The sequence below is a fragment of the Nerophis ophidion genome, linkage group LG10 (assembly GCF_033978795.1).
Source record: "Nerophis ophidion isolate RoL-2023_Sa linkage group LG10, RoL_Noph_v1.0, whole genome shotgun sequence".
NCBI lineage: Eukaryota > Metazoa > Chordata > Actinopteri > Syngnathiformes > Syngnathidae > Nerophis > Nerophis ophidion.
In genome coordinates this window covers 3,056,248-3,082,543 of record NC_084620.1, presented here as the reverse complement: position 1 = coordinate 3,082,543, position 26,296 = coordinate 3,056,248, and the positions used below count along the sequence as shown (strand labels likewise).

The 26,296-nt window shown below is 40.7% G+C and overlaps 1 protein-coding gene and 1 long non-coding RNA gene across 2 annotated transcripts in view; one reads left to right on the top strand and one right to left on the bottom strand.

The window, feature by feature from the left end:
- Positions 1-17,849, bottom strand: part of pawr (PRKC, apoptosis, WT1, regulator) — a 61,362-nt gene extending 43,513 nt beyond the window's left edge. The window contains exons 1-2 of the mRNA XM_061912037.1: positions 17,689-17,849; positions 17,093-17,528 (exon numbers count right to left, since the gene is read on the bottom strand). Of these exons, the coding sequence (XP_061768021.1) occupies positions 17,093-17,428 (336 nt within the window). The 5' untranslated portion in view covers positions 17,429-17,528; positions 17,689-17,849. The remainder of the gene's footprint in view (positions 1-17,092; positions 17,529-17,688) is intronic.
- LOC133560003 (uncharacterized) overlaps positions 1-22,075 on the top strand; it is a 38,048-nt gene extending 15,973 nt beyond the window's left edge. The window contains exon 2 of the long non-coding RNA XR_009808367.1: positions 21,050-22,075. This is a non-coding gene — a long non-coding RNA (uncharacterized LOC133560003). The remainder of the gene's footprint in view (positions 1-21,049) is intronic.
- Positions 22,076-26,296: the final 4,221 nt, after the last annotated feature.

Below are 26,296 nucleotides of genomic sequence, written 5' to 3'. Positions count from 1 at the left end.
AATTTTCTCTCAGCATCATGGGATAGCTTATGTTTTCTTCCTGATCATGGCAGTAACAAAACTGTGCCATGCACTTTACACTTACAAACTATTGTCTGCAAAGTTGCTCTTGGGACCTTAAACTGCTTTGAAATGGCTCCAAGTGACTTTCCTGAATTGTTCAAGTCAATGATTGTTTTTTTCAGATCTGCGCTGAGTTCCTTTGACTTTCCCATTGTCGCGTTTATAATCGAGTTTAATGACTGCATCTCATTACCCCTATTTAAATGGGCTCAGAGAAGTCAACAAGTGTCGTCAATCATAATCACTCACATGAAGTTAAGAGGCTATGCCATGAAGCTAATTTGATTGTAACTTTTCCACATTACCAAACCTGATAATGTATATTGCTGTATGTATACTTTTGACCCAGCAAATTTAGTCACATGTTCAATAGAGCCACAATAACTTAAAAGAACCAAACTTAGTGTTTTTTGTGACAAACAAGTATGTGCTTCAATAACTGTATCGCAAAAAATATAACTGTAGAAATTATTGGAAACTGAAGACAGCCATGACATTATGTCCTTCACATGTATGTAAACGTTTGACCACGACTGTATGTATGTATGTATGTATGTATGTATATATATATATATATATATATATATATATATATACACACAAACACACATCATTTGGATAAAATCCCACATCATGTTATATAACAGATTATAAAGTCTGTTTGCAACCCGTATCCATGATTTTTTTCACAGACTTTTGTTTGTGGTTTGGGATTTTTCTTTCGGAAATAGTCACAAAATCACTATCATTGTCTCCTCTCCCATGTCTTCCTCGACATTGACTATTTTTTTTACGTTAGTACAGTGGTTGGTTTGCAATATTTTTTCTTCTTCTTCGATTTTGTTAGATCATGTTTGTTCACGCAAAAAATCGGGCTCAGAGGGCCACACAAAAATATCAAAATTGCTCAATGCCCGATTTTTTATCTTTTTGTGTATGAGTAAAAACAATGTCTTAAGATTCTGAAAAAATGTGTGTCTACCACAATTCAGGTACACTTATTAAAGATTAAAACAGTCTAGCTATATCCGATTAATTACAAGTTAACTCTTGCAAAAATGCAATAATTGACATCCCTAAAAATAGAGAATATGAATATAAACATTTTAAGATTAATTTATTATATTTAAATATATTACATAAAATGTAAAATAATTTGTGTCCAGCATATATTTAAAGATATGACAATTCATCATCTGTGTATTTTGTTATGATTTTCTTTTTCCCAATTAGAAAAATTAAGTGTACGTAGATGAACACATTTTCAGTGACAAAATGAAACATAAGAGTTGTGTCAAAAATGATAGATAATATTAAACACATGGTGGAATGAAAATCAGTACTAAATATTCAATCCAATCTCAACCTAATTTCTAGTCACTGTAAAGTTATGTTGTTGTTTAATCCTTTGAGCCATCCATCAAATACAAATCAATACTCCCGACTTAGTGATGAAAGGACATGGAGTCACATTGTTCGTGCAACAATCATTGTCCACTAAAATATTCCCTGAGGACACAAGGAATCTTCTCCACATACAACGGCGGCATAGGCCACTGTTTGCACACAAACTGACCTTCAGGTGCTGCAAAGATTAATGTGGCCTCCTCGCACAGATGGCGTCTGCGGCCCGGGCTCATTGGTCCAGTCGGACATGTTTTGACCTTCGACACGAGAAACGGAAGCGACGAGAAAAGAGGACACTAATGTTTACTTATGAGATCCACACCGATCGCTGAGGACGGCATTTTTTTATTTTGTTAATATAGTGGAAAGCAATAAATATTCAAAGAGAAAAGCATCTGTCTTCAGCTAGCAATCTTTTAGGAGACTGTGGGCTCTTCTGGCAAAAAGGAGACATGTCGAGTTAAAACCTCCAACCACACCTAATATAAAACAATATGGCTACAATACTACTACTACTACTACTAATATTAATAATAATGACTGAATAATAATAATAATAATAATAATAATACCACATTCGCCACTGTGTCGATCAATTATTTGACCGCGGCACGGATGAAGGGAGCCTCTCTGATGGCGTGTGTGGCAAAGCTAAAGATGAAGGCATCCAGCCTTTGGTATGTTCTGAGGTGCACACTGATTTGCATTTGAAGGCCTGCGCAGCATCGTCGGGTCTGACGGCTCGACTCCCTTTGATGTGCAAATGCAGCCACGGAGGGGAGGGAAGATTTGGGTGAAAATTGAGGCAAATCCACTGAAGCTGAACTTGAAGGCCGCCCCGGTGCCGTGTGGAAATAAAAAAGAGCTGCACGGTGACGTAACACACACAGAGGAAGTGCGTGAAAGCAGCATCCCTGCAGACAGAATGGGTCTGTTGGTGTTCATTCACTCAGACAAACTCAGCCTGATTGTTGCTCCCTCACAGCGAGCAACATGGCCGCTCAAAGCAGGGAGCATCTTCTGCATTCTGATAGCAGTTAATAACTTAATCTCAGGCAAAGCCTTTAAGTTTGTCATACTGGGAAATATATTTATTGGCTTTTATGTTTCCGTACAAACAAAACACTAATGCCTACTGTACATTGCAATCCGACAGGGGGCAGCATACACTCAGATATCCAGCATATGTCAATACGACGAAGAAAATAAAGAGGAAAGCCAACTTCCTTAGTATAGTGCAAAATGCAATACCTCTTTTTTGGGAGTAGCTCATAGGAATGGACAATAAATACAGTTTTATATGCGATTTCCATTATGGCTTATGAAAGAAAATATAATATTAAAAAAAAAAAAAAACGATTGATGGGCCATGCAATGTGCATGAAAATTCCAAAGCTTGTGATGGTGAAACATAACTAAAACAAGAGCATGTTTATGAGAAGTTTGGATGTCACCATGGTTGCTCCTTTTTGACACCATGCTAGTATGCCAAATCAATAATCACTGAACTCAACAAAAAATTAAGACATATGTTTTCCGCATTCACATAATCGCAAACTGAGTCACATAATTGACCAATAAAACGGAATACGCTGATAAACGCACACTGATATCAGGTAAATTGACATAAATGTGAGTGAAAGGTTTTGTGAGGCCAGGAAACATTTGTCCCGAATAATTCCACCCCATCCTTAACTGAACAATCAACGTCGAGACAGCAACTAAACTACAAAGTTAACCAGAACAACCCATACATCCACACATTAAAAACCCAAAGGACATTAAATACATAAAAGGGCACAGAGCTGATACAACCAGCTGCCACTTATGTGGTACCAATTCTACATACAGCTACAAAACTAAAAACGAAAAAAGTTAGCAATAAAAAACACATTTTGCACCATGCAAAAACACACAACAAAAAACCAAACCACAATTTCAACACCCACATACACTGCGTTGGCCTCTGCTGTGATCCACGCCATCACTTGCTGGAGTTGGGGGCAGCACGGCCAAAGACAGGAACAGACCCAACAAAGCAACTAACAAAGCCAACGTCATCCTAGGCTAACCACTACTAATGTAATGCTTAATGTCAAAAAAATAATAATACATGAATCTCTGAATTTCCAATATATTTTTTAAGTATGTTAAGCGATAAATGATTTTCACAGAAAAGGGGTTCTCTGCTTTCAGATAGACAATCTATGCGGATAAGCGCAAACCCTTGTCTATTAAGTTGAGTTAAAGTACCAATGATTGCCGCTCACACACGAGGTGTGGTGAAATGTGTCCTCTGCATTTGACCCATCCCCTTGTTCACTCCCTGGGAGATGAGGGGAGCAGTGGGCAGCAGCGATGCCGCGCCCGGGAATTATTTTTGTGATTTAACCCCCAATTCCAACCCTTGATACTGAGTGCCAAGCAGGGAGGTAATGGGTCACATTTTTATAGTCTTTGGTATGACTCGGCCTGGGTTTGAACTCACGACCTACCAAACTCAGGGCGGACACTCTAACCACTAGAGCAGTGTTAGCAAAAGTGTTTACTCTAAAATGTGTTTCTTTTTCTTCTAAGGCACTGTATCGAACAAAGACTTACTATGTAATAAAATAGGTCAAACAATCAAACTTTACATTTGTAACAGAAGTGTTTTTTTTCTGTTTATAAAAAGAAAGAAAAATCCATCCATCCATCCATTTTCTACCGCTTATTCCCTTTTTGGGGTTGCGGGGGGCGCTGGCGCCTAAGAAAAAAAGAAGTAAAATTTTGGAGTTAAGTGTTTCATTGGACACTGATGCTCCATCTTTGTGCATAGAAGGCACAAATATCTGATGGGAATTAGGACTGGGCGATATATCGGATATACTCGATATATCGCGGCTTTGTCTGTGCGATATAGAAAATTACTATATCGTGAGTATTCGAGTACACGTTCTCACGCAGTTGCTTTTAGCTGCGGGCATTACACTACAGGATTTTCTCACTCTTTCTTGTCTCTCCTTCTCACAGACACAAAACAAGCGCACCTTGTTACATACGTCGCATACTGTCGTGCGTGCAACGTCATACGCCCTCGCGCAGCAGAGAGTTAGCGGCATGGTAACGTTAGCTGTGGTGCAAGTGGTAGTAATACAAGAGAGATAAGGTGCAAATCTGGAAACATTTGGAGGAAGAATAATTAATTCCCAAGAATAAAAGCACGAGGTCCATCATCTGGCGGTGGTTTGGCTTCAAGCGGGAAGATGTTGAACAAACAATCGTAATATGTCAAGTATGCGGCAAAAGCGTTGCTACAAAAAGTAGCGCACTATTAATTTGTAGCAGCATTTGAAAAGTCACTCGCTAGAGAATGAAGAATGCTTGAAACTCCGCATGTCAACAACTCGACCATTGTCACACCCAACAAAATGCAAAAGCAAGCCTGGCGTCTTCCATTTCCAGATCAACACTGTTTTGAAAACAATAGTCAACAAAAGGAGGAGATAACGTCCGCATTAACTTACCACATATCGAAGGACATTGTTTGATTTCCTATTATGCAGCTAATTTCTATTTGACAGTAATTGAAATATCTTGTGTGACATCATGCACAAAAGTGCACTTTGTTTTAAACTATTGTAGTGGCGTTCTGTACAAATAGTGCACTTTTAGTGTTTTGTCATCTTAGTGATATCATGCACAAAAGCGCACTAATAGCTTTTTTTAAATGTCTCTGACAATCTTGCACTTTCTGTTTTTGAAATTACATGGATGTTTGTGCCACTGCTTAATAACTGTTTAATAAATACAGGTCTGGTCAACTGACTTAGTTTTGATTTTCCTCTCTGCATGAAAAGTTTAAAATGAGCATATATTAATGCAGTATGAACAAGAACGTTTTAATGTAGACATAGAATCATCATATTGCTGTGATTAATATGCATCAAGCGTTGATTCAAGGCTAAGGCAAAATATCGAGATATATATTGTGTAACGTGACATGGCCTAAAAATATCGAGATATTAATAAAAGGCAATATCGCCCAGCCCTAATGGGAATAAACAAACATTTTAATTCGCGCAAACACAGCAACGCCTCATCCTGATTGGAGCTGACTCACAGATCAAACGCTCAAGAGTTCCCTCCTACTACTTTTTTACAGCATGACCTCCCTCTCCTTTCTGAGGCGGTTGTTCCCGATAACCACACAAAGGCTTCATGAAGTCATCAATATGCAAATTAGGGACAAACATTTTCAAGGAATCTTGGTCGCCCAGACGGGGACACGAACATGGAGAATGACGTTGTTGTGCAGCCGGCACAGGAAGCAGTCACTTTGCATTTGCTGCTTTCATGTTTACGTGACGCGGCAAAACTGGGTCCGACCGGTTTGCTCCCGCAGGCCTTGGTCTGTCCATGTCTGAAGCACGACGTCAATCATTCCTCACACACTTTTACTGTAAACACTTCCAGCCGTGTCCTGGATGAGTACACACTGCAGTGAAAGATTAACGCGGAAAAACAACAATTGTGACACTTAGTGCTCCCAGGATATGCGATAATAACAAGGTTGTTAATGCAAACATCACATTGTAAAAGTACAACTTCTGTTGTGTAAAAGGAGTAGGGATTTGTTCTCACGGGCTCCTACAGCAGTGATGTGATTTCTAGTGACAGCCTTCACTTCCTGGCGTGCACACAAACATTCCAAAGAAAGCAGACAAGTGCGATGAAGGAACGACTATGAGCAAAAATGCCTTCCACCTCCTGCTTCCTGCAGGAATTCCCCAGTCAAACTTGAAGTGAAAGCCATAGTCAAACTTGAAGCTTAGCAAACACGTTTTAGAGGTGAAGCAGACACGCCCTGCACTAATGAATATCTTTCAACTATTTTGCTTTCTTTTAGCTTCCATCAAAACAACTCAAGTGAATTAACCAGAGTCTACTATTGGCTATCCCCACAACACCACAAGTTAGTTGACCTGATGAGCTTCTATACTAGACGCTATGAAATAGTTATTTTTACAGGTATGGCCGAAGTTACATGGGGAGTATCTATAATGGGCATTATGGTAGCCTACTATTAGCCATCGTCACAACAATACAAGTTATCAAAGCAGAGGAGCATCTATAGGCATTATGATAACCTTCTTTTAGATATTGTCACAGATAAAAAACTCACAACAACTCAAGTTTTTCAACCAGAGGAGCATATAATCGGCATTATGGTAACCTTTTAGATATTGTCACAACACCAGAAGGTATTTAAGGGGGAACATTAGCACCAGACCTATGCAAGCATCAATATATAACTTGATGTTGCAGAAAAAAAGACCACGTATTTTTTTAACTGATTTCCGAACTCTAAATGGGTGAATTTTGGCAAATTAAACGCCTTTCTGTTTATCGGTCTTTTAGCGATGACGTCAGAACGTGACGTCACCGAGGTAACACACCCGCCATATTCATTTTCACATTACAAACACCGGGTCTCAGCTCTGTTATTTTGACTATTTTTTGGAACCTTGGAGACATCATGCCTCGTCGGTGTGTTGTCGGAGGGTGTAACAACACTAACAGGGAGGGATTCAAGTTGCACCACTGGCAAGAAATCTGCCGCCAGTCCCCCATTGAATGTACCAAAGTGTCTTCACATTTGACCGTCGATGCTAAGACAGACATGGCACAGAGATGTATGGATAACCTGCATTTGCAACGATTAAGTCAACAAAATCACAAAGGTGAGTTTTGTTGACGTTGTTGACTTATGTACTAATCAGACATATTTGGTCACGGCATGACTGCCAGCTAATCGACGTTAACATGCTACGCTAATCGATGTTAACATGCTATTTAAGCTAGCTGTATGTACATTTGAAACTAGATACCCACATTTAATGCAAAACAAACACTTACCAATCGACGGATTTAAGTTGCTCCAGTGTCACAAGATGCGAAAGTCCTGATCGTTTGGTCCGCACATTTTACCGGCGATGCTAATAAGGCAGCCATGCTATGGGCCACTTCATTAGGTACACCCACGCTATGGCCGAATAGTGTCAATAGCTTTTCGCTCAATAGCTTCAATTTCTTCTTCAATTTTGTTTTCGCTATCTGCCTCCATACTCCGACCAACTGTTTCAATACATGCGTAATTTGTTGAATCGCTTAAGCCGCTGAAATCCGAGTCTGAATCCGAGCTAATGTCGCTATATCTTGCTGTGGTAACCGCCATGTTGTTTGTATGGGCAGCCCTGTATGACGTCGCAGGGAAATGGATAGTGGTTTCGAAGATAGCGAAAATAAGGCACTTTAAAGCTTTATTTAGGGATATTCCGGGACCGGTAAAATTTTGAAAAAACTTCAAAAAATACAACAAGCCACTGGGAACTGATTTTTATTGTTTTTAACATTTTTGAAATTGTGATAATGTTCCCCTTTAACCAATGGACCATCTACACTAGGCATTATGGTAGCCTTCTACAACCTATTGTCAAAACAACACAAGCTATTTAACCAAAGAAACATCTATAATAGGATCGAGGGCAGCCTTCTTTTAGATTTCATCACAACACACACGTTATTTAACAAGGAGCATTTATATTGGACTTTAAGGTAATATGATTTTATAGTTATGGCAAAAGTTAATTAAAGGAGCATATGTACTGTGCATTACGTTATTGCCTTTTATAACCTATTGTCAACACAATAATCAGAATAGTATCTACAATAGACATTATGGGAGACTTCTTTGAGCTATTATTCAATTACATAAGCTATTTAGTTAAAAAGGAACATCTATACTAAACATTGAAGTAAAAAATACAGCGCTAATGCCAAGTGGCAATATACTTTGACGTCAGTGAACTCGAAAGTGTTGTCAAACATGTCTGTTTTCCACATTCCTAGTGTTGCCTAAACCGATCCACTCATGTTGTCCTTAAACTGACAGACCTTGTTTGCCTTTTATTGCCAATCGGGATGCCGTCTTGACTTTCACCAGACAGAAGAATCGGAATAAAGTTTCACATGCCTTCATTGTCCATAAATGGATTGATTAGTTTCACTGTCATGTTACATCACAATAATTCCCTCCTACATAAGATACAACAAATACCTATGAGAGACTTACCTTTATCAGTGGATGAATTAACTACAAAGCTATGCTTATATATATCCCTCCTGCTACATCTTTAGTTTGCTTATCTATCTATCTATATATATTTACACATACATACATTTTCATAAATAGATTAAAGTTTTCACAAACAAATAATTTGTAATGACTCATTACAGACTAATTATATTTTGTTACATAGTTGTATTTGTTGTTAATTACACCATACATAGTTGTATTTGTTGTTATTTGTTGTTAATTACACCAGTGACAAACTAATGCAATGATCATGAAAGGATCAGTCTGATGTCGACTATCAATATCTCCCACCAACTTTGACCTTGTGTACACCAGCCCTTCAACATTTGGTATAACATTTAATGTACATTAAAAAAAAAACATAAATTCCATATTTTCTATGTTATTCAGGATTGAATTGAAATTGAATAAGAAATTTGATTTAAAAAAAGTGGGGGAAAAAATATTCAGAATTTTTTTTAGACAATTAACTTTAAAGAATATTTTGTACTGGTGGCTACACACCTCTATTACATTGTGATGAACAGAGAGCATTAAAGTAAGATTGTAGCTGAGATAGGCACCAGCGCCCTCCACGACCCCAAAGGGGAATAAGCGGTAGAAAATGGATGGGTCGATGGAATTGTTCAAGCAAGAATTGATCCCAAAAACAGGAGTTAGCGCAGTGCTTCTCAAATATTTTCTTTTAAACACCCCACTGAAGTTAATGCTTTATTATATTTTTATGTATCAAGATAGTTCTTTACAAACAGTAAAGTTGCTATTAAGAAATTGCCTCGAAGATGTGTGCACAGGAGGGAATATGTTTTGAAATTTGGCCAGTTGATATAAAATTTGCAATAAAAGTTAAAAAATAGTGTTGGACTTTGTGTGCCATCTTATCGATGCTACAATACATGATATTACTTAAATTTGTTTTAACCTAAAAAAACAACTTATTTTTAGGGTGTGGTGGCTATAATTTTGCCATGGCAGTGCGCTACTATCAAATACACTGAGGGAAAACCCTTTTGTTTGTCTATCCGTATGTATCAAGAAATACACTATTACTCTAGAGCAGGGGTCGGCAACCTTTACCACTCAGAGACATTTTGACCCGTTTCACAAATTAAAGGAGACAATAGGAGCAGCAATCATTCTCGCGAAAATCTGCTGGTGGTCACCCATATAACAGTAATAAGGGCGTGCCATGAAGCCATTGCCTTTGACGCCTTCTCCAACATGTACAGACAGCTTGCCAGTCCAGTCACATGTTGTATGTGGCTTCCGCAGATACACGTACACGACTGCAAAAAATACTGGGTGACACAGAGTACACTGAAGATTGTGATATAAACAATTTTAACACTCTTACTAATAAGCACCACACTGTGAACCCACACAAAACAAGAATGACAAACATTTCTGGAGAACATCCGCACTGTAACACATTATAAACGCAACATAATAATTACCCAGAATGCTATGCATTCATGACTCTTTCAGGCTATATTATACACCCCGCTAGCACCAAAACCTGCTCCTCCCCCCTTCCGTGTGTCGGTTGAGGTGGGCGGGGTTGGGGGCGCGGGGGGCTGAAAGAGTCATGGATGCATGGCATTATGTGTAATTGTTATGTTGCGTTTATAATGTGTTAATGTGAGGATGTACTCCAGAAATGTGTTTGTCATTCTTGTTTGGTGTGGGTTTACAGTGTGGTGCATATTGGTAAGAGTGTTAAAGTTGTTTATATCACAACCTTCAGTGTACTCTGTGTCACCCAGTATGCCTTGCAGTCGTGTACGTGTATCTGCGGAAGCCACATACAACATGTGACTGGACCGGCAAGCTGTCTGTACATGTTGGAGAAGGCTTCAAAGGCAATGGCTTCATGGCACGCCCTTATCCCTGTTATATGGGTGACCACCAGCAGATATTCGCGAGAATGATTGCGGCTCCCATTGTCTTCTTAATTTTTTGTGAAACGCGTCAAAATGTAGAAGACGCTAAAAGTAAAGCCATCACGGCACGCCCTCAATATTTTTGTCTGAGTGAAAATCGGAGAACGTTGACCCTGGGTGATGTCCGGAAGAGGCTCCGAGAACCGGAATCCCCTCGTAACAATCGTGGGGGGTCGGCGATTGTGCAGCTGAGCCACATCAGAGTGGCTCCGGAGCCACGGGTTGCCGACCCCTTCTCTAGAGCAGTACTTAACCCCTCTCAGGTAAAGAATTGTTAAGTGGTTTCTTTTTAGAACAGATCTAAATTTATTTTTGTAGAAAATAATTTTCAAAAAACTCAACAGATGAAACATTCCTTTTAGCTGTCATAGTAGATTCTGGCATATTTGCTTTGATGATTTTACTCTTGTTCTAATCTAATAAAATTGTCCAATAGAGAGCTTTTTATGAACGACAAAACCTGTCTTAATACTTCAGTCAATAAAAATGAAGCATAACATAGCACGCAGATAAATGAACTCCATAATTGAGATCTATGAAGTATAATCATAAATCTTCTGTCTTGAATAGAACACTTGAGATGACTATAGTTTTATGAGTGGATGATTTTCCACTGTTTGGGTACCATATCTTTAGTTTGGTGCAGAGCGAACACTTTGGTAATCGTTTTCCACTGAGCTGCTTTCCTATCATACACGGGCGGTACATTGTGTAAATGATTCCACCACGGCAAGCTGATTTTTAGTGGGAGTTTGTTGTTGGTTGTCACGGTCTTGTTTGTCATGTTAAGAGTTGCATTTCCCGCACTCGGCTATACGCGTCTGGTGGAATAAGTTTGTTGTGCAGCTGCCTTTTTCAAACAAATTTTGTAGTGCGTCGTCACGTCTGTTGCTGCGAATCTAAACCAGTGACAACACTACTCTTTTCTTCGGAACAAACGGCTCGCTCGTTTGTGTTAGCATTAGCCAGGTTTTGCTGGGCGTAGCAATTTCCGCTAAGGAAGAAAGCTCCAGAAGCTCCTGGTGGCAAAAAACCCGCCAGAGCAAGAAAAGTAAAACTTGCATTTTTTTTTTTTTAAATAATTCCCAAAAATAAACCATAATTCATACATAAAATTGAATTATCGCCAAGGCCTAATTATTACACCATTGCCTCTCATGCCTCCCCAAACATATTTAAGAAGAACTGGGTTAGTGTAAAGCAGTGTTTTTCAACCACTGTGCCATAAAATATGTAATTTCAACTAATTGGGTTTGTCTGATTTTGAATGGGATTGTGCTAAAAAAATGTATTTCCGCTCTGGGATTAATAAAGTATTTCTGATTAATAATATTTTTTGCAAACCAGTAAATATAATCTGCAAATGTGCCATTGTTCAGTGTCTGCACTGTCTAGAGCAGGGGTCTCAAACTCAATTTACCTGGGAACCAGTAGATGCAGAAACTGGGTGAGATTGGGCCGCAAGAAAAAAATTCTTAAAAAATCTAACATGCACTTTTTAATGAACTCACCGTGTATGAATGGCTTTCCCGCCCTAGCAACATACCTGCCAACCCTCACAATTTTTCCGGGACTCCTGAATTTCAGGGCAACTCCCGACAATCTACCGGTGCAATCATTCTCCCAAATTTTTCCCAATTTTCACCTGGCCGACATTATTAAGGGCTGCCGTGTCTGCAATGCCTTTAACGTCCTCTACAACAGTGGTTCTCAACCTTTTTTCAGCGATGTACCCCCTGTGAACATGTTTTAAATTCAAGTACCCCCTAATCAGAGCAAAGCATTTTTGGTTGGAAAAAAAGAGATAAAGAAGTAAAACACAGCACTATGTCACCAGTTTCTGATTTATTAAATTGTATAACGGTGCAAAATATTGCTCATTCGTAGTGGTCTTTCTTGAACTATTTGGGAAAAAAAGATATGAAAATAACTAAAAACTTGTTGAAAAATAAACAAGTGATTCAATTATAAATAAAGATTTCTACACATAGAAGTAATCATCAACTTAAAGTGCCCTCTTTGGGGATTGTAATAGAGATCCATCTGGATTCATGAACTTAATTCTAAACATTTCTTAACAAAAAGAGAAATCTTTAATATCAATATTTTTAGAACATGTCCACAAAAAGTCTGGCTGTGAACTCTGAATGTTGGATTGTTGTATTATTTTTCCACAGTTTATGAACTTACATTCAAACTTCATTGAAGTATTATTCAATAAACATATGTATAAAGGATTTATGAATTGCTGCTGTTTTTTAGAATGTTTTAATAAATCTCACTTGTCCCTTGGCATACCTTCAAGGACCTCCAGGGGTCCGCGCACCCCCAAAAGAGGACTACTGCTCCACTACATGTCATCGCGCACGCTTTTATATCACAGAACCAATGTGCCGGCTCTGTAACATGTTGTGTGAGACTTGTGCAGTACAACGTCAGTGGCTGAAAGACGTACTTGTTCAACAGCCATACAGGTCACACTGAGGGTGCCGTATAAACAACTTTAACACTGTTACAAATATGAGCCACACTGTGAACCCACACCAAACAAGAATGACAAACTTAGTAACACCCGAATAAATTTTTCCACTTGTTTAGGTCAGGGGCCACGTTGATCAATTCATGGTACAAATATATACTATCAGCATAATACAGTCATCACACAGGTTAATCATCATAGTATATACATTGAACAGCATATTGCTGTTGTCTGCTGAATATCTTCCCGCTTGGAGCCTAACCACCGCAAGATGATGGACCCCCTGCTCTTTATGTTGGGCATTTATTGTTCTTCCTCCATTTGTGATAAGTTTTGCACCATCTCTCTCTTGTATTGTCACAAACTCCGCTCGCTGGACCTTCCTCAGCTAATGTTAGCCATGCTGCCAACTCTCTGGTCGGCAAGAGCTTTGACGCTAGACTCGCGAGAGTATGTGACGTTTGTAAGAAAGCGGGTTTGTTTTCCGTATCTGTCAGAAAGAGACAAGGAGAAACGCCTGTTGTGTGATGCACGCAGCTAAGTGCAACTCGACCTGCCTCAGCTAACTTTAGCCATGCTAACGTTAGCTCTCGGCGAGAGCATATGAAGCTAGATGCGCGACAGTATGTGATGTATGTAAGAAGGCGGGCTACAGCACCGGAGTTGTAACTACAAGCTCCATTCACAGATAGTCTCATTGCTTTTATGAGCGGTCGAGCGAGTCAAAAGCCGAAAAATCTATTTGTGGCGGCCGCAATTCTTTCGTGGCGGGCCGCCACAAATAAATTAATGTGTGGGAAACCCTGTACTTTGAGACAAGAGCTATTGTGATGCATGATTGGTTATGGTTTGAATTCATATCCAAAAATTTCGAGAGCGACTTTTCACTGTCAATATCGGCTGCTGAGTTTCATTTTTTTATGTTTTCTGCTGGTGGTGTGCCTCAGGATTTTTTCCTATTAAAAAAATTTGCCTTGGATCAGAATGAGGTTGAAAAACACTTGTGTAAAGAACACAGTGTAACGTCACGGAACCCAAGTTGGAGGACTCAGCTCATTGGACGGCATGCAGACGACAGCTGGAGGCAGAGTTCAGGTAAAAAGGTATCGAACGGTTACACTAAAAATAAACAAAAGGCGAGTGCCGCTAAGAAAAGCCATTGAAGCTTAGGGATGGTTATGCAAAATGAAACTAAAACTGAACTGGCTGCAAAGTAGACACAAACAGAATGCTGGACGACAGCAAAGACAAACATCGTGTGGAGCAGACGGTGTCCACAAAGTACATCGTTGCATGACATGACAATCAACATCGTCCCCACAAAGAAGCAGAGTGTCCGCACAACTTAAATAGTCCTGATTGCGAAAACAAAGCAGGTGCGGGGAATAGCTTTCAAGGAAGACAGGACACTGCTACCGAAAATACCAATAAAACAGGAAAAGCCACCAAAAAAAGGCGCGCACGACAAGAACTAAAACACTACACGCAGGAAAACACCAAAAACGTCAAAATAAGTCACTGCGTGATGTGACAGTACACCTACTTTGAGACAAGAGCTTTAGTGATGCATGCTTGGTTATGGTTTGAATTACATCCATCCATCTTCTACCGCTCGTCTCTTTTGGGGTTGCTGGAGCCTATCTCAGCTGCATTCGAGCGGAAGGCTGTGTACACCCTGGACAAGTTGCCACCTCATCGCAAGGCTAACACAGATAGACAGACAACATTCACACACTAGGTCCAATTTAGTTCATATCCAACAATTGCAAGAGCGACATTTTACTGTCAATATCTGCTGCCGATTTTCTTTTTTTTTGTTTTATGCTGGTGGTGCCTCGGGATTTTTTCAATGAAAAAAAGTGTGCCTAGGTTCAGAATGAGGTTGAAAAACACTGGTGTAAAGAAGACAGTGTGACGTCACGGGATGCAAGATGGAGGACTCACATCGTTGGACGGCATGGAGACGACAGCTGGAGGTAGCGTTCAGGTAAAAAGCTATCGAAAGCTTAAACTAAAAATAAACAAACGGCGAGTGCCGCTAAGAAAATCCATTGAAGCTTAGGGATGGTTGTGCAAAATGAAACTAAAACTGAACTGTCTGCAATGTAGACAAAAACTGAATGCTGAACGACAGCATAGACTTACAGCGTACGGAGCGGACGGCGTCCACAAAGTGCATACGTACATGACATGACAATCAACATCATTCCCACAAAGAAGTATAGTGTCCGCACAACTTAAATAGTCTTGATTGCGAAAACAAAGAAGGTGCGGGGAATAGCATTAAAGGAAGACATGAAACTGCTACAGGAAAATACCAACAAAACAGGAAAAGCCACCAAAAAAAAGGCACTAAAACACTGCACGCAGGAAAACACCAAAAACGTCAAAATAAGTCGTGACAGTACACCTACTTTGAGACAAGAGCTATAGCGATGCATGCTTGGTTATAGTTTGAATTCACATCCAACAATTGGGAGAGCGACTTTTTACTGTCAATATCAGCTGCCGAGTATAATTTTTTAATGTTTTCTGCTGGTGGTGTGCCTCGGGATTTTTTCAATGAAAAAAAAGTGCCTTGGGTCAGAATGAGGTTGAAAAACACTGGTGTAAAGAAGACAGTGTGACGTCACGGGATGCAAGATGGAGGACTCACATCATTGGACGGCATGGAGACGACAGCTGGAGGTAGCGTTCAGGTAAAAAGCTATCGAAAGCTTAAACTAAAAATAAACAAACGGCGAGTGCCGCTAAGAAAAGCCATTGAAGCTTAGGGATGGTTGTGCAAAATGAAACTAAAACTGAACTGTCTGCAATGTAGACAAAAACTGAATGCTGGACGACAGCATAGACTTACAGCGTACGGAGCGGACGGCGTCCACAAAGTGCATACGTACATGACATGACAATCAACATCATTCCCACAAAGAAGTATAGTGTCCGCACAACTTAAATAGTCTTGATTGCGAAAACAAAGAAGGTGCGGGGAATAGCATTAAAGGAAGACATGAAACTGCTACAGGAAAATACCACCAAAAAAAAGGCACTAAAAGACTACTCGCAGGAAAACACCAAAAACGTCAAAATAAGTCGTGACAGTACACCTACTTTGAGACAAGAGCTATAGCGATGCATGCTTGGTTATGGTTTGAATTCACATCCAACAATTGGGAGAGCGACTTTTCACTGTCAATATCAGCTGCCGAGTATAATTTTTTTATGTTTTCTGCTGGTGGTGTGCCTCGGGATTTTTTCAATGAAAAAAAGTGTGCCTAGGTTCAGAATGAGGTTGAAAAACACTGGTGTAAAGAAGACCGTGTGACGTCACGGGATGCAAGATGGAGGACTCACATCATTGGACGGCAGGGAGACGACAGCTGGAGGTAGCGTTCAGGTAAAAAGCTATCGAAAGCTTAAACTAAAAATAAACAAACGGCGAGTGCCGCTAAGAAAAGCCATTGAAGCTTAGGGATGGTTGTGCAAAATGAAACTAAAACTGAACTGTCTGCAATGTAGACAAAAACTGAATGCTGAACGACAGCATAGACTTACAGCGTACGGAGCAGACGGCGTCCACAAAGTGCATACGTATATGACATGACAATCAACATCATTCCCACAAAGAAGTATAGTGTCCGCACAACTTAAATAGTCTTGATTGCGAAAACAAAGAAGGTGCGGGGAATAGCATTAAAGGAAGACATGAAACTGCTACAGGAAAATACCAACAAAACAGGAAAAGCCACCAAAAAAAGGCACTAAAACACTGCACGCAGGAAAACACCAAAAACGTCAAAATAAGTCGTGACAGTACACCTACTTTGAGACAAGAGCTATAGCGATGCATGCTTGGTTATAGTTTGAATTCACATCCAACAATTGGGAGAGCGACTTTTCACTGTCAATATCAGCTGCCGAGTATAATTTTTTTATGTTTTCTGCTGGTGGTGTGCCTCGGGATTTTTTCAATGAAAAAAAAAAAGTGCCTTGGGTCAGAATGAGTTTGAAAACCACTGGTGTAAAGAAGACAGTGTGACGTCACGGGATCCAAGATGGAGGACTCACCTCATTGGACGGCATGCTGACAACACCTGTTGACCTCCTCTTCTCCCGCAGCTTCCTCTTCTCGATCTGACATTTGCCCTTCCTGGCGCTGGGACCGGAGCTTTTCTTCTCCTTACCGGGAGAGGGGCTCTCCGGGGCCGCCGCGGGGCCTCCGTCCGTCTGCGACGCCACCTTCTTCAGGTTGCCGGGCGGCTGCGGCGTGTCCTCCGCGGCCAGGCTGCTGTTGCTGGCGGCGGCGATGTCGCCCAACATCTTGGCTCTCATTTTCTCCCGCTTAGCCTTCCACTCCTCCAGGAAGTCGGTGGCGGCGTTCGACTTGGAGCCGCCGGTTGCCATGAAGCCCGTGAACTATAGCTTGTTGTTGCCGAGGCGGCGAAACAATTCACCAAGTCTGTAAACTTTTGCTTCTTGTCAAAGTCGCCACATTCCTCGCCGCCTGCGGACCGGAAGAAGGAAGTCGAATTAAAACATAAAACATCAACGACTCCGTGTCGTTTGTGACGTAAACTAATTTTTAAAGTGAGCCCGGGTGGACTTTAGTGCGGTAAAAACCACACGAAGTGGTGGGTTTAGTGCAAGATAGGGTGAAGACTCACCTGTAAAAGTTGGTTTTGTTCGCTGAAAGGTTCCGACCAGGTGTGCCCCGACGCCTGCTTGACTGAATGGCGCTTCGTCCCCACGCTCAGCGCAGCCTGCCCTCCGGAGCCTCGCGGGGAAGCCCGGAAATAGCCGAAGACTTCCGAGTGAAGCCGAATCACACTCCTGTTGTTTTAATCAGTGGTCCCCAACCACCGGCTCGATTGGTACCGGGCCGCAGAAGAATTTTTTATTAATTTTTATTATATTTTATTATTAAATCAACATAAAAAAACACAAGATACACTTACAATTAGTGCACCGACCCCAAAAAAATCCCTTTTTCATGACAAAGAAAGTCCGCAGCTACAAAAAGGTTGGGGACCACTGGTTTTAATGACCGAATACTCTCACATTAAGATTGACAGCAGTGTGTTTAAGGCAGGGGTGTCCAAATTGCGGCCCGGGGGGCCATTTACGGCCCGCAGGTAATTTTTCAACGGCCCCACGACACATTTTAAAATTCCCATCCCCCATCCCATTTTCTACCGCTTATTCCCTTTCGGGGTCGCGGGGGGCGCTGGCGCCTATCTCAGCTACAATCGGAAGTGGGATGGGGGAGAGGCGCTGAATTTCGGGAGTCTCCCGGAAAATCCGGGATGGTTGGCAAGTGTGGAAAGAGCAGACGGGTGAAATGTAACAAGAAAATGTTGCAATGTTTACTCTAATAACCCAAAGCTGCCATGCAGGCTGTTTCTTTCTTTAAAAAATAATAATGAATCAAAATCAATGTCATTATGAATTATTGACCTATTCAAGGCTCCAATTACGTCACATTAAATATTCCATTTTGAGATATTTTTGGGGGAAAATGTTGCATATTTTGTGTTTTGCCATTTAAAAAACTGAGCTGTTTTTTTAAAAGAAGGGCCTCAAATGAACAAACAAAAAACATAAACAACAATAAAACTTATCATTGACGGATAGATCTGAAGTTGATCTCGAGATTATTGTGTTGAAAGTAAACAGTAAAAAAATGTATCATTTATTTTTTTTAACAATTTAATGAGTAGGACCCTTTTGGATGCCCAATAATTTTAGTGTGATTTTTTTTTTAAGTGTCATTGCTCAAAAAATAATAATGGCAAACCTAAAACTGGTGTTTTCAGTTATTGAGTATTTTAAGGCTCCGATTATTATATAATCTCAAATATTCAACTCCAAAAAAATATTGGGTGATAATATTGCATATTTTGTGTTTTTTTCCATCAAAAAACAGGGTTTTCTTTGTCAAAAAGGGCATACAACTTAAATCTTTAAAACCATATTGACAGATGGACCTAATGTTGATCTGGAGATTTAAAACTTGAATAATAATAAAACAAAATAATACTGAATAATGACACATTTTTAATATTTTTTTGACCAACTCCCTTTGGGGTCCCCGGGATTAAGCCTGAGCTGAGGCCTAAATGTATATTGGTTATAGATATATTGTATTGGTTTTTAAAATAAATTAAAAAAATGTCAAAATGGCCCCTGCTTGCTTTGATTTTTCAGTCCGCGGCCCTAAGTGGAAAAAGTTTGGACAGCCCTTGTTTAAGGCAAATGTGCCTCTTCGAGTTGGACATTTTTCATAATTGGATTATCCAAGAGCAGCTATTGTACATGTCAGCGGGGTCCAAAGGGAAAAAAACAAAATGAAACCAAAACATAAAAGAAAAAGGCTGCGTTGTTTATACTAATAACACTACTCTGTTGTTAAATATGTCTGTTTTATTTATATCTGCTACATGCTTTATGAGGTACTGCTTGAACAAATCTATCAGATGCTCTATCGTGATCATTGATAAGTTATTAAAATCCATCCATTTTCTACGGCTGGTGCCTATCTCAGCTACAATCGGGCGGAAGGCGGGGTACACCCTGGACAAGTCACCACCTCACTGCAGGGCCAACACAGATAGATAGACAACATTCACACTCACATTCACACACTAGGGACCATTTAGTGTTGTCAATCAACCTATCCCCAGGTGCATGTCTTTGGAAGTGGGAGGAAGCCGGAGTACCCGGAGGGAACCCACGCAGTCACGGGGAGGACATGCAAACTCCACACAGAAAGATCCCGAGCCCAGGATTGAACCCTGACTACTCAGGACCTTGATATTGTGAGGCAGACGTACTAACCCCACTTCCACCGTGAAGCCTGAGTTATTAAAATAATTAATAATAATTTTACTCCACATGGAGAGGAGCCAGATGAGGTGGTTCGGGCATCTGGTCAGGATGCCACCCGAACGCCTCCCCAGGGAGGTGTTTAGGGCACGTCCAACCGGTAGGAGGCCGTGGGGAGGACCAAGGACGCGTTGGGAAGACTATGTCTCCCGGCTGGCCTGGGATCGCTTCAGGATCCCCCGGGAAGAGCTGGACGAAGTGGCTGGGGAGAGGGAAGTCTGGGCTTCCCTGCTTAGGCTGCTGCCCCCGCGACCCGACCTCGGATAAGCTGAAGAAGATGGATGGACGGATGGAATTTTACTCCACATACAATGTAAAGTATTTGCAGCACTTCGCTTTTTCCACATTTCATGTTACAGCCTCACTCTAAAGTGGAATAAGTTAATTTTTGTCCTCAAAATTCCACACACAATACCCCATAGTGACAATATGAAAACGTTTTTTTTTTTTCATTGCTCCAGTTTTGGTGTAAAAATGCTCATTGTCATTTCTATTTACTTCACTAACTGCTTATTTGCTATCACTTTTACGATCATATTTGTACATATCATATGTGCTGGTGTTGTTCTATTGTTGTTGTTGTGTTTGCTGTTGTTGTTTTTGTCTCTCTGTCTAATCCCCCTCTTATCCCCACAATTTCCCCCTCTGTCTTCCTTTTTTTCCTCTTTCTATCCCCTCCTGCTGCGGCCCGGCTGCACCAAATGATAATATAAATACATTTAATAAAGTCAAATTCAAATAAGGCAACAAGAGAAGTATCCTACACTTCTCTTTTGTAAAGTAAATCTGAACAGCTGATACGGGCATCTACATCAACTATATGATTTGCCTGAGAAGCTGGACAGGACAAAAAAAAAAATTTTTTTTTTTTTTTTTGCTAATTTATTAAAAATAAAACATCTAAGAAATCATATGTACACCAGTTGCCTTTGCCATGAGCATCCAATTTTAACTGTTAATTTCTGAGACGTTCATACAGTTTAATTGGACTCACCCTGCAGGTATATTCAGTTGGTTGGGCATGATTTGGAAAGAGGTCCCACACTTGACAGTGCATGGCAGACCACGAATCTAGAATGAAGGAACTGTTTTGAGGTGCAAATCTGCAAGGAAGGTTACAGAAAAATATCTGCTGCCTTCAAGGTCCCAAAGACCAGAGTGGACTCCATCATTTGTAAATGGAAGAGTTTGGAACAACCGGGACTCTTCCTAGAGCTGTCCAGCCATCTAAACTGAGCAATCAGGGCCCTAGTCAGGGAGGTGACCAAGAACTCAATGCTCACCCTATCGAGATATCTGGAGAGATCTAAAAAGACTGCACACCGACGCTTCCCATCCAACTTAATGGCGCTTCAGAGATGCTGCAAAGAGAAATGGTCGAAACTGCCCAAAGACAGGTGTGTATGGTATCCAAAAAGACTTGTAATTGCTGCCAAAGTTGCATCAACAAAGTACCATATTTCCTTGAATTGCCGCCGGGGCGCTAATTATTTTAAAACCTCTTCTCACTCCGGCGCTTACCAAAGGCATGCGGTAAAAGTAAGCATGCACTAATTATTTTAAAACCTCTTTTCACTCCGGCACTTACCAAAGGCATGCAGTAAAAAAATTGAGTGTGATGTAAGCTTGGACCTTAAATCCTACTGAATAGCTCTTAATCTTCTTCCCTTTATGCGATTTCAAATTACCGGTATCGAAATCAGCCTCCTCCATTTTGAAAATGATGACAGCGAAAGTGTCACTCATGACGTCACGAGTTTGACCAGGCGGTAATACTAAGCATGCGCTAATTATTTTGGCAGTAATTCAAGGCAGGCGCACACTATATGCCCTGCGGCAATTCAAGGAAATACGGTATATGTATAAATGTGATTTCTTAGCCAATTATTTTAAACACATTTGCAATAAAAAAAAAGTAACAAAAAAACTGTTTCACATTGTCATTGTAGATTCCTAATGACACCTTAGCCCAGGAGTAGGGAACCTATGGCTCTAGAGCCAGATGTGGCTCTTTTGATGACTGCGTCTGGCTCTCAGATAAATTTCAACATTTGACAACCAAACAATTAAACAAGGTGACTCGGTAAAAAATCTGGGTATTATCTTCGACCCAACTCTCTCCTTTGAGTCACACATTAAAAGCGTTACTAAAACGGCCTTCTTTAATCTCCGTAATATCGCTAAAATTCGCTCCATTTTGTCCACTAAAGACGCTGAGATCATTATCCATGCGTTTGTTACGTCTCGCCTCGACTACTGTAACGTATTATTTTCGGGTCTCCCCATGTCTAGCATTAAAAGATTACAGTTGGTACAAAATGCGGCTGCTAGACTTTTGACAAGAACAAGAAAGTTTGATCACATTACGCCTGTACTGTATATACCTTTATATACATATATACATACATATATACCTGTACTGTATATACCTTTATATACATATATACATACATATATACCTATACTGTATATACCTTTATATACATATATACATACATATATACCTGTACTGTATATACCTATATATACATATATACATACATGTATACCTATACTGTATATACCTTTATATACATATATACATACATATATACCTATACTGGCTCACCTGCACTGGCTTCCTGTGCACTTAAGATGTGACTTTAAGGTTTTACTACTTACGTATAAAATACTACACGGTCTAGCTCCGTCCTATCTTGCCGATTGTATTGTACCATATGTCCCGGCAAGAAATCTGCCTTCAAAAGACTCCGGCTTATTAGTGATTCCTAGAGCCCCAAAAAAAGTCTGCGGGCTAAAGAGCGTTTTCCGTTCGGGCTCCAGTACTCTGGAATGCCCTCCCGGTAACAGTTCGAGATGCTACCTCAGTAGAAGCATTTAAGTCTCACCATAAAATTCATCTGTATACTCTAGCCTTTAAATAGACCTCCTTTTTAGACCAGTTGATCTGCCGCTTCTTTTCTTTCTCCTATGTCCCCCCCTCCCTTGTGGAGGGGGTCCGGTCCGATGACCATGGATGAAGTACTGAGTTGAGACCCAGGATGGACCGCTCGTCGGGACCCAGGATGGACCGCTCGCCTGTATCGATTGGGGACATCTCTACGCTGCTGATCCGCCTCCGCTTGAGATGGTCTCCTGTGAACGGGACTCTCGCTGCTGTCTTGGATCCGCTTTGAACTGAACTCTTGCGGCTGTGTTGGAGCCACTATGGATTGAACTTTCACAGTATCATGTTAGACCCGCTCCACATCCATTGCTTTCGGTCCCCTAGAGGGGGGGGGGTTGCCCACATCTGAGGTCCTCTCCAAGGTTTCTCATAGTCAGCATTGTCACTGGCGTCCCACTGGATATGAATTCTCTCTGCCCACTGGGTGTGAGTTTTCCTTGCCCTTTTGTGGGTTCTTCCGAGGATGTTGTAGTCGTAATGATTTGTGCAGTCCTTTGAGACATTTGTGATTTGGGGCTATATAAATAAACATTGATTGATTGAACTGACATTGCTTAAAACGATAATTATGAATAATTTTGCTGGTAATCACAGTGCTAAAAATAACGTGCAAAATATAAAACATTCTCATGCATTTAGATCCATCCATCCGTTTTCTACCACACCTGTTCAAGAAGTCGCATTAATGGTAAGAAGTATTTTATGTCACGATGGGGGGGTCGCAGCTTGCTGCAGGGTCGTTCCCCCAGGAAGGCAGACGGACTACTCGGGACATGGCATTTAGGTAAAAACATGACTTAATTTAAACTAAAAAAAGATACAAACACAAATCGCTCACAGTGGAGGCACAACCTGGGCTAAGGAAGAAAGCTAACGCATAAACAGACTAAGAACATAAATCAAACAAAGCTTACGTGGCATGGCATGAAGCACGAAACTATGGCAAGGCATGAAACAAGTCAGCACAGAGCAAGAAAAGATCACATTGACGCCAGGGCGACTGACTGGCAAAGACGAGCTTAAATACTGCCTCTGATTAGTGCTCGGGAAGCAGGTGAGCGGGCATTTTGTCCACCAGAGACAGGTGGACAAAATGAGTAACCAAGGAAACCAGACAAGGGAGTGGAAAAAAACAGGAACTTAAAAGAGTCCAAAGGACAAACAGCACATGGCCAAACAAAAACATGATCAACAACAACAAACAAAACTCCAGACGCTCATCTTCATTTTGCATCGTTTATATGTCAACTTAATCTTTCAAAACGTAAAATAATAATGATGTGGGAACAAATGAGTGGCCAAAATAAAGAGAGTTTGTTACAGTTAGAGTTAAAAAGAGTAAGGTCAAAAAAACGGTGAGGCTCGATTCCCCCATACCTGACTGCCATTACCCATAATACCTTGTGTCCAAAACCAACTTACCACACAGATCCTTCCGCCATATGTGCAATTAAACAGTTGCGTCATCAAATTATTAAGACAAATGTAATAATAATAAATAAAGTGTACCTTAGAATCATTCTAAGCATACAAAAAAAGTAAATAGTCCCATTTTGGCTGAGTAAACATAAAGCACCTTCCGTAAAATGCAATTTAACTTACCGTATTTCCTTGAATTGCCGCTAATTAATTTAAAACCTCTTCTCACTCCGGCACTTACCAAAGGCATGCAGTAAAACATTTTGTGTGATGTAAGGATACCATCATGAAAAGCACATTTAATTAAAAAAAAAAACGTTCTTATGGTCTTACCTTTACTTATAAATGAAGTCAGGCACCAGCGCTCCCCATGACCTCAAAGGGAATAGGCGGTAGGAAATGGATGGATGGGTGGGTGGAAGTCCATGCCAGCTCCTTCTGATGAAAAGCATTGATAACTTGTTTATAGAAGTCTTCCTTATCTTTCTTCAGTTTTAAAAGTCTCTCTGTCTCGATGGAGATCTTCCTTTATTACCTCCTGCTTTGATTGAAAGTCCAGTTTAGAAAACTGCTATCAGTTAGCTCGGCTCCTCAAGTGCGGGCGACGACAGAATTATCCTCGGACAACTCCCCCTCCCCTTCTGCTCCGTGTGTGATCTCTTTATCCCACCGCTGCCACCATGAAGTGTTACTGTATAAATAATACACTGGGTATTTAGGACTGGAACATGCTTTATTTCAGCCCGATTGTTTACATAGCCAGCATGGGAGTAGTGGTGTTACATCCTAAAAGGTCCGTCGTGCACCCCCCGCGTCATATCCGTCCCAGCACATATCACGTCACTCGTTGTCACTTCTTCTGCAGCCGAGTAGTCGCAAGAAGGATCACTGGCGCCCTCTACCAGCAGGAGGCGGGAGTCATTTAATGACTCATATTTGACACACGCAGCTACGGTATATTAATAAAACATAGCTGCTTACTGTTCTTTTTAGCATAGCACTGTTCAATAGCTTGGACCTTAAATCCTACTGAATAGCTCTTAATCTTCTTCCCTTTATGCCATTTCAAATTACCGGTATTGAAATCAGCCTCTTAATTTTGAAAATGATGACAGAGAAAGTGTCACTCGTGACGTCACGAGTTTGACCCGGCAGTAATTCAAGGCAGGCGCATACTATATGCCTGGCAGCAATTCAAGGAAATACGGTAAACAGCATTTAGGCCGTTACAGTCATTATGGGGTATTGTGTGTAGAATTTTGAGGACAAAAATGAATTGATGTTATTTTGGAAGAAGGCTGTAACAAAATGTGGAAAAAGGGAATCCCTGCGAACACTTTCCGGATGCACTCTGTTGATACGATGAAAGTTTTTAGCCTGGCGAACATGCAGATATTTTTAAAACTGATATTTTGTTCCACCACGTGTCATTAGATGGCGCAGATGTACCTAATGAAGTGTCCTAAAAGGAAGCCAAACGCTCCATTAAACCCTGCAGGCAAACATTCCTCTGTAATCTTCGCCCCCCTTATTTCAGATAATGGGAGAATTTAGTCAGTGCGCTGGCGTCTCGCCCTAAAAATAAACCTGCTTCTTTCTACTCACTTGCATATTTCTTTCTGCTGGTAAGGAAAAGGAGGAATGAGGAAGAGGGGTTGGGGGGCATGAGGGTCATCGGTGGGCCTTTCTTTCCTCGCTAATCCACACACTTTACTTTCAAGACATTCCGATGTCTCACGGAATGCAGCATGCTGAACTACCTTCTTAGACATAGAAACCCCCATCCTGGCAATAGGATTTCATGATTAAGGCCTACAGAAACCCACTACTACCGACCACGCAGTCTGGTAGTTTATATATCAATGATGAAATATTAACATTGCAACACATGCCAATACGGCCGCTTTAGTTTACTAAATTGAAATTTTAAATTTCGCGCAAAGTATCCTGTTGTAAACATCGCGGAATGATGATGCGTATGAAGACGCGTGCGCGTGACGTCCCCGGTTGTAGTGGACATGTTC